We start from the raw sequence: 13333 nt of genomic DNA, 5'->3' as shown, positions 1-13333 counted from the left end.
CTTTTCCCCCTCACTCCCCCTCCCACTCCCCTGTTGATAACCCTCCATGTGATCATTTCTGTTTCTGTTCCTGTTCTAGTTGTTGCTTAGTTTGCTTTTGTTTTTGTTTTAGGTGTGGTTGTTAATGACTGTGAGTTTGCTGTCATTTTGTTGTTCATATTTTTATCTTTTTTTCTTAGATAAATCCCTTTAACATTTCATATAATAAGGGCTTGGTGATGATGAACTCCTTTAACTTGACCTTATTAGAGAAGCACTTTATCTGCCCTTTCATTCTAAATGATAGCTCTGCTGCATAGAGTAATCTTGGATGTAGATCCTTGCCTTAGATGACTCTGAATACTTCTTCCAGCCCCTTCTTGCTGGCAAGGTTTCTTTTGAGAAATCAGTTTATAATCTTATGGGAACTCCTTTGTAGGTAACCGTCTCCTTTTCTCTCACTGCTTCTAGGATTCTCTCCTTAATTTTAATCTTGGGCAGTGTTTCTTAACTGAAACTTCCCTAGGGTAGAATTTTAAATCTACTCCTTTGTTTTTCGTCTTCAAAATTCCCAAGAAACATGCTTTTCTGCACTATTGATTTTGATTTATTGAGCCTTTAAAAGAAAGATCCAAGTCGCTCAAACCAAAGTGTTTGCCAGGATCCATTTGTATTCTGTGTGCATTGACATTCGTTTTCAGAGAAGGGATAAAGCCATACACAGTAGAAATGCCACTTTCTAGAGCTCACCATGGTCTGTGTGCCTCTGGTTGTTGAAACTCCGTCCATGTGAAATAGCAATGACGTATTTAGTTATCTGCATTATGAAATTTATGAGTGAACAATTAATGGCCTACCAGGAGAGTTACAATTATATTTGAGTCTATAAAGGAGCTCATCAGGTTTGGGATCCACTGCCCTGGAAAGATGGTGCAGGCTTGGGGCGCTGTAACTGTGTTAACTAGTGCTGGTTTCCAGGAGCTGAACATACAAGATGAGGAGGCTGTCGCTCCCCGTAATTGCCCAGAAACCAATGGAAAATCACGGAGAGGATATTCATAGAGCCAGGGGTTGGCTCTAAACCAGCAAACAGTTGAGAGGGGCGCTAGACCTGCAGAATGCCCAGCAGTGTCTACACTCTGGCTTCGTGTTGACTACCTCCGGCCCGTCCCATATCCGGGATGATTGTGAAGCATAGAGGATTGAATTTCTAAAACATGAACCTTCCGTCTTTGCTCTTTAAAACTCCTTATTGCACTGGAAACACTGGAGTGTTTGTGTATGTTCTTATGCATTCACTTCCCGTTTTCCGTGAAAATGCAGCCACGCTTTAAAATGAAAATATCTTCCTTGTAGTTTTTCTTTTCCAGTCTGTAAATCTTATCACGCAGATACTTAACAAATAATATAGCAGTGGTCTTTATTTTCCTTCAGCCAGGGTCGATTTTGACTGGTTAAAAAAAAGACCTCTTGATGTTTTTTTAGTTCAAAGTTCCTGAGCAAACTTCGCACTCGCTAGTTGCTAAATACAGGAAATGGTATAATCCAGAGTTTATCGCTGACTTCAAGTAGTTCCCTAAAAGTAGTGTTTAGTTATTAGTGAAAAGCTTTAAGGTGGTACCACTGTCCTGCTTATAAAGAACTTTTACAACAAGTTTTTCCCAATGCCTTTAATTTGCTTCCAATCATTTGCTTTTTATTGAGTAATTGATCTAATGGTCATTAATGCATTAGTTATTTAGCTGATTCTTTTCCTTTTTCACCTGGTCTATAGTCTCCAATTAGATTGTTTGCTGGACTTTCTCAAAAGTTCTCACCTGAGAGTTTGAGCAGACTGAATCTAAAATGGACACATGCTGCCCTGGCTGGTGTAGCTCAGTGGATTGAGCGCGGGCCTGCAAACCACACAATCTCGGTTTCGATTCCCAGTCAGGGCACATGCCTGGATTGCAGGCCAGTTTCCAGCAGGGGACTCACGAGAGGCAACCACACATTGATACTTCTCTCCTTCTCTACTTCCCTTCCTCTCTATCGATAAATAAATATAATCTTTTAAAAAAATAAAACAAAATAAAATAAAATGGACACATGCTGACTTAGGAACCGAAGACCCTGCTCTCTGGGTTGGAAGCTGAGCTCAGTTACTTTTACTGTCCCTTCCAATCCTAAGAGTTCATATTGTTTAGTCTGAGCTCCATGCTCAAAACACACTCAAGAAGTCAAAATAAGGTGATGTTTTCTCCTATTCTGAGTTAGGGAGTCTAAAAAGCAATTGTTCTGCAGGCTATGAGCTCCCAAGATAGCAGGTAGAAAAAGGAAGGACAAGTAGGAAAATGGCCCTTTCCAAAAGTTAGGAAATTCCTTTCCAGCTCAAACGGGGCAGAGACTGTCCATCTCAGCCCCTGTCAGCCAGGGTTTCTCGAGAGAATTAAGCCCTATAAAAAGCATTGGATGGAACTCTTCCTCAATTTTTCAAGGACGACAGACACTAGCATCATTCTAGATGTGTAGTAGAGAAGTCATCCATTACATGTAATGGATATCTTAAGAAACTAGACCTTAATTCTCAATCAAGAAGAGCTAGAAAATGAATTTGTGATATCACAATGTCACAACTAAAAGCATCTTTGACTATGTATGTGTTGCTACTTTCAAATCTTTCATTTAGCACTCCAGCGTTAATCTTATTAACGCATTTAACAAAACAAAAGTTAGGTTTCTCTAAATATTAACTGTGGTAAATACTTTTTTATAGTATTCTATATTTTCATGTTTTCCATAAAGAGCAAGAGATGCTTTTAAAATCATGAAAAACAAGCACCATGAAAAAGTAAAATATGTTTATATAGTTTTCCTTACACATTAGGATAGACAGCAGTTTAAACAGAGCACAGGCCAAGTCCCTTCTCCTCAGTTCTGCAGAATGCCTTTGCATGACCTTAAGGTTTTTCTCCTCTCCCATTAATTATAAACATTACAGAAGATAAGAAAGGTACAATAGAATGTCTTGGGGAAAAGCAAAAGAGAGGCTCACTGCCACAAAAAGGGGGGCATATACTCAAAATTATTAGGGTGACTAGGATCTGGGGTAACTAGGGTAAACCAGGTTGAAGGACTTGGTTTAACAACGATTTTGGCAAATAGTCTATTCTGTGCCAAGGTGGCTAAAATGCCTTCTCAGGTAAACTTAGGGAAATTATAGTGAATTTCAGTTCAGTTCCAGACTATACCCAAAAGGAAACTCTAAGTATAGAGTTTTCTCTATACTTAGTACTATCCTAAGTACAATATATTGCATCCTAGTCTTGCCAAATTAAACAGCTACTCCAGTCCAATATCATTGTGATTATTACACCTTTTTCTCTGAGAAAAGCAGTGCTGGTTGTGCATTATTTAAGGCAAGGTGGAAGCAGAAACCCTTCTTTTTGGCTCCATCTATTGCATTCCTTCCTTCGTGAGCTCGAGTCCCTGATTTAAATGGACTTGGCAATGAGGACCTGAGGTTTCTGGCCCTGCCAAGGTCTTGTTGATCCCCATCCCAGCTGTGGTCAGTGATATACAGCATTTGCTGATGGTATTGGGTTGTTTCTACATTCAGCCAAATAAAAACATAATCCTGACCTCTTTAGATAGAAAAACAGAGGCAGGGAAAAAGAAAGGAAAAAAAAAGGTAGGCAGAAGAAATATAGTACTCTCAGCTATCCCCAAGGCCAACGGCAGAAATTCTCACAGAATGAAAAGCTCAGCAAGTGCCAATTTTGGAATTTTTCAGGTTGACGATGATGCAGATGGCTAAGGGCAGGGACTGGGAACCCTTTTCAGGTTGTACAATATCTCAAAAAATGTTAAGAGCTATGTGAGTGCTGCTGAGCTGTAAGGAAATAATACTACACAAAACCCAAAAGACTGGCCTCCTACCTGCCCTTCAGTCTCCCAGCTAGAGATTATAATCTTCCACCTTTTATGTTCTCTAAATGATATTAACTGGTGAGCTATGAAAAGGCTATTAGTATGGCTGGTGTCACTTGTCTGTCCTGTACAGTGTGAACATAAGTACATGCTGTAGTCAATTAAGTGCTTGGTGAATAAAAATTTTAAGGAGCACTAATAAAAAAAAATTCCATCAATTATGTGTGGTCCATTTAATGTAGTGCTGCTTAAAATAAAATTTCTCAAACATATGTTCATTATGGATTGAATCAGGTTGGGAAACAGTGGTTTTATTTATGCATTTAAAGTCTTACTCTGACTGGGGAACCAGAAAAATGAGAAGTTAGGTGCAATGCGCTTCTTAAAGTTTCTCTCTGTTGCTTGCAGGCTACAACCCATTTGCCCCATTGAAGGCCGACTGGGAGCCCGTGGGCAGGCTGAATTCCCTCTGCGTGCCCTGCAGTTTAAACGCGGCCTATTGCATGAGTTCCGGAAGGGCAACGCTTCCAAGGAGCAGGTTCGCCTTCATGACCTGGTCCAGCAACTCCCCAAGGCCATTATCATTGGGGTGAGGAAAGGAGGCACAAGGGCCCTGCTTGAGATGCTGAACCTCCATCCAGCAGTGGTCAAAGCCTCTCAAGAAATCCACTTTTTTGACAATGATGAGAACTATGCCAAGGGCATTGAGTGGTATAGGAAGAAGATGCCTTTTTCCTACCCTCAGCAAATCACAATCGAAAAGAGCCCAGCATATTTTATCACGGAGGAGGTTCCAGAAAGGATTTACAAAATGAACTCATCTATCAAGTTGCTGATAATTGTCAGGGAGCCAACCACAAGAGCTATTTCTGATTACACTCAGGTGCTAGAGGGGAAGGAGAGGAAGAATAAAACTTATTACAAGTTTGAGAAGCTGGCAATAGACTCTAATACCTGTGAAGTGAACACAAAATACAAGGCAGTAAGAACCAGCATCTATACCAAACACTTGGAAAGGTGGCTGAAATACTTTCCAATTGAGCAATTTCACATTGTCGACGGAGATCGCCTCATCACGGAACCTCTGCCAGAACTTCAGCTCGTGGAGAAGTTCCTGAATCTTCCCCCAAGAATAAGTCAATACAATTTGTATTTCAATGCTACCAGAGGGTTTTACTGCTTGCGATTTAACATTATCTTTAATAAGTGCCTGGCTGGCAGCAAGGGGCGCATTCATCCAGAGGTGGACCCCTCTGTCGTTACCAAATTGCGCAAATTCTTTCATCCTTTTAATCAAAAGTTTTACCAGATCACTGGGAGGACACTGAACTGGCCCTAAAATAATGTCATACAACACCATGTGTTGTGCCTGAAGACACACAATGTCTCCTCTAGATTAAGATATGCACTTTTCCTAGCCACAACTACCCAAGTCATTTTTCCATCTCTACTTGTACATAGGCAGTATGTGACCAAATATAGGAACAGCTCTTTTTCTACTGAAAATTCACAAAAACAGTTTGCTGTCTGCATAGTTGCATCTTTTAAATTTGTTACTAAAAGAAGAGGTGGTGGTATTGGGGGGGAAGTGACTTCCACTGTTCTCAAAGAGTTAGTCTTCGAGTCAGAAGTTGTCACCTGCCATTTTCATTAATTGAAGCCAAAAGATTAATGTGTAAAATGTACCAATGGCTGTGAAGCTGCAGGAAGCAGAGGATTCAGTTATGCATCTTTTTCTAAGGGAAAGCTGGCTCTCTAATTCAGATGCTGAATTGGTGTCATGAAAACAGAAAATACTATTTTTCTTATGATTTAAAAGAATGTCTTATCTCATAAAATTGATATTGTTCCAAAGTCCCTGTGGTGGTTTTGCACTATTGTTTTTCGTCTGGACCCTGGTGTCACTTGTAGCAGGGCCTGCATTGGAAAGTCGAGTCCTTTTACTTCCATGTTTTATGTTTTATGTTTCTCTATGTCAACAAAGAGAAATGTACATAATGTACTTAATTGTAAATACTGGTTTCACACTAAGTAATTCTATTTTGTAAACTGAATATGGCTATTTAATTTATTGTGAAAATTAAATTTATTGTGGTATTTAAAAATGGAATGGATTAAAATTACCCTATGTGCAACTTTTTTTTTAAACTCATTTTGTTTTACATGCCTCTTGCTGGCTCCCAGCCTCAAAGCTGTCTATGTGCATATTGAGAGCGCCTGGAAATGTGCACTTCTCCACTGGATTTCTGAACCCTCGTGCAAATGTATTTATGAAGTGGGGTGGAATACATTTTAAAAATCTCAACTATTTGGAAAGCTAGTGTAACAGCCTCCTCAAAGAACACCAGTGCTAGTCTGCTACAACTTTATAAAAGTTAATTTGCTTGCAGTTGTTGCTGTGCTAGGAGAAAAAGAAGAAATACTTTAACATAATCAATGCGTAGAAGAATCACAATTCTATTTTGGCTTCTAATAAGAGTCAGACCAGTAGAGAAATTGAATGAAATAAGATTAGAAAACTTGTGTGGCCTCTGCACTGAAAGCTGCTGATGCTTCAGAAATGAATGCAAACTCTCAGAACTCCCTCTTTGAGACGAAAATATTATCAGTGTGCTCAGCAATGATTGAATTGCATCATGCTGTTATTATAACACAAACATTTGGCTCATATTTCCATCCAGAGAAATTAATGCGAAATTGGGTGCTTGCTAGCATCAACTACACTATATTATGCTTAAATATAATTCAGAAAACCATGGAAAGAGATGTCAGGGGGAAAAAAAAAGATGGATTTTCTTCCCCAATCACGATTGCTTATCCAGTGGAAGACACGAGAGAGTTTAGCCCAGCATCACGTTGAGAGTGCCTAGAGAAATCAGCAAGTTAAAGTGGATGCCTTTTTGATTGTAATAAGTGTTGATTTTCTCCGTGAGTTGTTTATCCTGTCCAGTGGTATGATGGTGAACTTTTAAAAATAAATAGCCCTTTCCCCTCCAGTGTCAGTATGCATTGCTTCTGAAGCTACAGCCGTGGTAATCATCTTCTCTGTTTCCATTATCAGTGACGCTGTTCTCTCAGCAAGGAGCAAGCCCGACACCCAACACCCGCGACACTGACAGGCTGGCTTGCTTCTCACTCACTGGGTGAGACTCCGGAGTGAGAGTCTTGGGTCTAAATGTCAGTCACATCTCCCTGTGCCAGGGATGGAATCAAATATAAGGAATCTGTCTTCAGATTTCCCTGGGCTTCAACTCTCAGCTAATCATCAGCGGAAACTCTTTGAACACTACATTCAAGGATATAACCACATATTATTATTTTATTATAACTACTCCTAGAACACTATAGAGGTAATAAGTTTTAAACCTGTTACTGTCAAATTATCCCCCAATGGAATATTGATGTTTCAAAAACTCGTCTTAGGTATTCCACCAGTAAAATTGAAAAATGGGCAATCTTTTTCAAGACTCGCAGAGAAATTTAAAGAATAATAAATAGGAGTTTCTCAGGCACAATCTTTTATATTCTCAATTTTTCTTAAACTTTGCTATTGCTACCAAAAGTGTAGGTCAGAGTATATTCCAAGATTCGATTTGATTTTGCAGACTTTTATAATTTGTTATTTTTAGCTCAATAAGCCAGCATTTCTTTCTCACATTCAAAGAAAAAAAAGTGCCATAATTTCCAGTTATTCCACTTCCTAAATAAGTTTGAGGATTGTTTTAAAGCTTGGAGCCTCCCCACAGAGACCAAAAACAGGGAGTCTAGCCCCGGAGGATGGTTTGAGAGGTAGGTTTCATTTCACTGAAAGAAACAAACAGACAAACAAAAACTATCGGCACTGCTGACTGAGCCAGGTCGAGAGAAATAAAAATTCTACGACTTAATAGCATGCTTCTACTGGAGGTTTCAAATCTCCTTGCTTGGAAAAGTGTTCCCTGTTGTCACCAGACAGGGAACAGAACTCTAGAGAAATCTTCCGCTCATAACCACAGCCCCACTAGGGTTTTCTTTAATAAGTTACTCCTTTTGCATCATGAAAACTTTGGATTCCTTCCAGAGGCTTGGTGGAACCACATGGCTTTGTGAAACAGTTCTAGCTGCAAAGAGGGAAAAACTGTTTAAGCAATGGTGAAGTTTCTGCTGGACCATAAAACTGAAATTACACCATTTCAGAAGCCAAGGAATTCAAACTATTCAAACTGGAACTAGAGTCCCAGGTGCACCAGAGAGACCAGGGAACACACCAACCGATAAACAAGACACCCCAACTTCCAAGTGTATCACCTGCTCACCCGAAATCACCTCACACAAACTCTCAGCTGATTAAGGTGGTAACTTTTCCTACTAGTTGCCTTGCAGTTTAGGAAAAATCTAAGACATTAGGGTCCTTAGCTAATGTATGATGTATCAAAGGCATGTAAACCTCCCATGATCCCACCTAATCAGAGACGTGGTACCTTTTATGTTGACGGACCAGCAAGAACAGACCCCCTAAAGCCGATGAAGCTTCATGAGAGCACTACTTGGGGTGCCACATCCAGTACAGGGGTCCTGCTGGAAGACAAGCTGGAGAACCTGTGGGGAGTGTTACCTGGGACACTGGAAGTGTATTGCTGCTAAGGGAATGTGGTAATCAAGAACGAGTGCCGTCCAAACAACAGCCTTGGCAATAAGCGTTTGCTTTATCCAATTAGCAATTTGCTAAACAGGATTGCCTTCCTAAGCCTAACTTGAGAATTTTCCACGGGTGGAAAATTGCAAATGACTATAAACAGCGTCTTCTGCGGACATTGTCTGCACACTTTCTGGACACTCGGCAGCCATTTTCCACTTGGAAAAATAGTCTACAGTCCAAGCAAAAAAAAGGAAACTTTGCTGAAAACATTATCCTTAAAAATGACTCAATATAGCAAAATCTTAGCAACCTGGGCTAACAGTGTGGAAATATAGAATATTTTAGAAGCAAATTCATTGCTATTATTCCCTACTAGACAAAGTGCCAAGCTATGCTAACAATATATTGAAAAACATCTAATTGTACCTATTTTACTAAATAAAAACCTCGTAATTGGTATTTTTCCAAATTGGTGTTACTCAACTATTTCATTAATAGTCTTTCCTCTTAAGGAGGTTATTCATGACCCCAGTATCTGTTTATCAGTTTTTATAGGTAGTGCAAGGATGAAATTTAGGCCAAAACATGATCATTTGGTAAGGTTCTAATAAATGGTACCTTATTACATATCTCACAAAAATAATTTCTTTGCATTGTGCACTTTTGAAGATGTATTTCCAATTACATTTTATTGTATCTTGAAGGAATAAGGTTGCCATTTCATAATGATTAGAGATGGATTGAGGAGTTGAAATGGCAGCCGAAACTGATAGCAATATATATTTCCTATAGAAAGCACCTGATTGGTATTCCAAGAACAAGTGTCTGTAATGAATGGCAGCTCAATTGAAAGCAATACCCTCTCAGTCACATCAAATAGGCAGCCGCGTGCCTGCCTGCTGTCTTATCCGGCTAGTTCCATCACTTCTGGATTTGTGAACCATAACGGTCTCCAGGTCTTGGGGAGCCGTTGGTAAAAGGGTCTATTGTTTCTAAACATACATGTCAGCCATCCCCCTTTAAAGACAGTACACTGAGAGGGTGCGTCGTGCCCAGCAGATGGGGAACATCATTTCAAAGAGCTGGCTTGCCTTTGGCTCACCGCCAACATCTCTAAATGCACACAATGCTGCTTGGCATTCCCCTTCCTTTAGTGACACCAGAGAAGAATCTTTAAGGCCCACTGCAGAAGTGCCTTGTTTCTTTAGTAAGACCACACCAAAGCTCACCGGAAGGTCTGAACATGGAGTAAAAAAGAACTTGTTGTTGCTGCATGTCAGATCCTCTAACACTAGGTCCTGAAAATAATAAAAACTCTTTAAAGATAAGGACTTCTGGCAACACCAGATGACAATGTCACCACGCCCAACAGAATTAAGAATATACATGGGTGAGTCAAACTTCAGAAGTCAAAGGAGGAAATAACCACCTCAGCCTGGAGAGATCAGAAGGAAGCACAAGAAGATCATTGCACCTCACAAGGCAGAAAAGCAGGAGAAAGGCACTCCAGGATGAGGGAGATGGAACCACAGAGTGAGGTATGAAAGAGCCTGGGAAGTCCAGCAAAGCTGGACTGGGGCATATGTAAGAGAAGATGAACACTAAAAATGGAAACCCTGTCGGAGCTTCTCAGGCCTTGGGCAAGCCCTACCTGTTGAAATACTCCACCACTCAGGGCGAGGGGCCCCTGCTAGGTACCCAAGGCCAGGCCTGCTTCCTTGTGTCTGCACCCAACTGGCACTTAGAAGCTAAGGGTTTAAGAATGGAGACAAAGTGATGAAATTATTCCGAAAGTTTTCTTACAAATAATCAGTGCTTACAGAATTATAGTTTTTCTTCCCACCCTTATTTACTCCTTGGATCTCTGACTTCTCTTCCCGCCCAGCAGCTTTGCAGCAGCTGGACTGCGGCAAAGGTATCTTTTCAAAGCCAGCTCTCTGGGAACGCAGACCATGGAAGAGTTACATCGTCCTCCTGCCACCAAGGGTCTCACTGTGGGTCTACTCATCCAAAACTATTTCAGGAGACATGGGAATGAGAAGAAAACCAAACATAACATTCTCCCACAAGTAAGGTAGAATAATAGTGTTTTCAGAAATGTGCAGGGAATCTATTTGTTCCACAGACCACCCACAAACATCTTCTTTTAGCTCAGGATTCTGTTGTTCATCTGAGCAGTTCTGGTCTGGCCCAGCTTGGCTCCACTCTGCTGACCTCCCTCATGCACCTGTGCTTTCTGGCCAATCAGTTGGTGCCCAGGTGATCTAGGTGCCCTCTCTTAAATGGCAGGGGGCTTGTGCTGCTACTTGGTTGGTGCCACTTGCCAGTGATGTTGGATGTTAGCTGTGTGATAGCAGTATGTGGGCCATGTGGGTCTCAGCACTTAGTAGACTCGTCTGGACTTCTTCAGATGGTAGACAGGTTTAAAGAGTAGCAAAAGAGGACAAACGCCAATGTGCAAGCACTTTTCAACCATCTTCTCGCATTGTGTTTGTAATTTCCCATTGGCCAAAGCATGTCACTGTCTCATACAGTCCATATGAGAAGGGATATCATGAAAGTGTGAATACTAACAAGGAAATTAGTACGGCCTATTTTGCAAATAGTCTACCCTATCTCTCAGCCTTGATTCTATCATGATGAAAATTATAATTATGGTAATTACTCACTAAACAACTTTATTTTCCACAATTCCTAAACATAATGATAATAAGAAGGATAGTTGGCAAAATAATGCCCTCCTGAAAGATAGTCGCATTCTAACCTCAGGAATCCCTGCATATGTTGCTTCACGTAGCAAAAGGGACTTTGCACATGTGACGAATTAAAGCATTTGAGGTGGGAGAGTTTCCTGGACCATTTGGACAGGCCCAATATAGCCACAAGGTTTTTAAAGGTAGAAGAGATCAGACAGAGGGATATTGGTAATGGAAGAGCGGGCTGAGTTTGGGAGCCTTCCGAGAGATGTTGCATTGCTGGCTTTGAAGATGGAAGGAGAGGGGATATGAACCGAGGAACACAGGCAGCCTTTAGAGGCTGAAAAAGGCAAGAAAATGGATTTCCCCCAGACCCTCCAGAAAAGAACAAAGCCCTGCCAACACACTGATTTTAGCCAGACAGACGTGTGTTGAATGTCTAAGCCTACAGAAATGTGAAATAAGTTTGTGATGTTCTAAGGCATTAAGTTTGTGGTAAGTTCCTATGGCAGCAATAACAAATAAATACAAGAAATAAGGGGGAAGAGCGCGCTCACAAAATGCTGTCCTGCTTAATCACCTTATGCGCCTTCATCATCAAAGGGTGATAGGATCTCTGACTTCTGACTGGCAGCTACCAGTCACAGAGGGAATTTACAGCAAAGCAAGCAAAGTCCTGAAGGACACTTGGCCCCTACATGTTCCCAAAGGCGGATGAAGGCAGAGTTACCCTTAAGGAGACAGACAACCCCCTGGTGCTAGAAATACAGAGAAGCTCATTTCTTCTGGGACAACTCCACTGAAGCTCAAAGGGGAAAAAAACTGTTATAATGCTAAACTGCAGATAAGTTTTGGTGAAATATACATGAAATATCTCTAACATTATGGTTTTTACTCCAAAAAGAGAAAACATTTCCCGTCTCCTTATGAGTCCTTAGACTCGAGCCTCATTCCAGAAAACCTGAAGTCCCCAAAGATGGGAGCCCGCAGCCTTGGTCTTATACCAAACTGGTCTCAGGATCTCCTCCAAACAGCCTTGGAAACTGTGCTATGGAGGAAAACAAAGACTTCAGTTCTGTCTCCTGGGCTTAATGAAATTCAGAGGCATTTATTGATCACCTAGTATATTCCTAGCTTCTGAAAGATCTATCAAACAATTACTAAAGGTCACTAGGAAAGCCAGAGTTGGACCTGTGACTAGAATATAGCCCTCCAGCATTCCAGCCCAGGGCCAATTGCCAAGCAAAGTCTCTAAATGGTTATATTTATTACTTATGTCTGCTTACTTCCTAAAAGGATTTGAGGTGACAATTTTCTAATTAAAATTTGTTTCTAATCTCTTTCTAATCTTGTTTTATTGGCTGTCTTTCAACCCTCTTGTATTTAATCAGCCTTGAATAGTAATATGTATTGAGTCTCTATAAAAATATGAATTAGCATTAAAAGGAAAATGTATACACATTTAGTCCACATGTAATATGTGTGGACATATTTATACTTGTAATCCTGTTGAAAGAACCAAATAATAATGGTTCATTAGAGGACTAATCAAAACCATTCTTTTGTTAGTGATTACCTCTCAAATTTGCACAGCTGCCTTTTAAAAATTATATTCGAAAGGTGTCTCAGTCCAGCCAAATGTGAACACACATAAAGAAAAACTCAAAAAAATATTTCAAAAGCCCAGCAACCAATCTGAAAACAAATGCATTGATAAAAGAACATGTTGCTTAATTAAAGTGTCACTACACATAATATAAGAAGTTTTAATGGTAAAAAAGACCCATGTCTTTCCAATTCCAGGATATTAATGGTGGTTACATGGCAAGCATTAAACATGCCGCCATCGTGAGCATGGGCACGGAGACGTGGGTTTGCGTGTCTGTGAGCCTGGCAGTTCCGTCCATGTCTCATCCCCACGCAATGACCCCTGACATTTCACCACCACTGACTCTCACCACCAGTCTCTCCCCTTGGAGCTGTAGCTGGTGCCTCAGAAAGCACAGTTAAATGTAAAGATAAACTTACAAACAAAGCACTTACTTGGCATGATTATCTATGTCAATTGGGTTTGAGGCAATAATATAAAAAAGAGTGGGAAATTAATAAGTAGTCAAACCCAAGCCTAAAA

General features: G+C 40.5%; 1 protein-coding gene across 2 annotated transcripts in view; it reads left to right on the top strand.

The window, feature by feature from the left end:
* Positions 1-6858, top strand: part of HS3ST5 (heparan sulfate-glucosamine 3-sulfotransferase 5) — a 265680-nt gene extending 258822 nt beyond the window's left edge. For both annotated transcript variants that reach the window (XM_037065078.1, XM_037065077.1), the window contains exon 5: positions 4297-6858. In XM_037065078.1, the coding sequence (XP_036920973.1) occupies positions 4297-5227 (931 nt within the window). In that variant the 3' untranslated portion in view covers positions 5228-6858. The remainder of the gene's footprint in view (positions 1-4296) is intronic.
* The last annotated feature ends 6475 nt before the right edge of the window (positions 6859-13333 follow it).

This window comes from Sturnira hondurensis, unplaced genomic scaffold, assembly GCF_014824575.4.
Source record: "Sturnira hondurensis isolate 20B ecotype Veracruz unplaced genomic scaffold, ASM1482457v3 Scaffold0015596, whole genome shotgun sequence".
NCBI lineage: Eukaryota > Metazoa > Chordata > Mammalia > Chiroptera > Phyllostomidae > Sturnira > Sturnira hondurensis.
The sequence above is the reverse complement of the archived record's forward strand: the minus strand, read 5'-3'. Positions and strand labels throughout refer to the sequence as shown.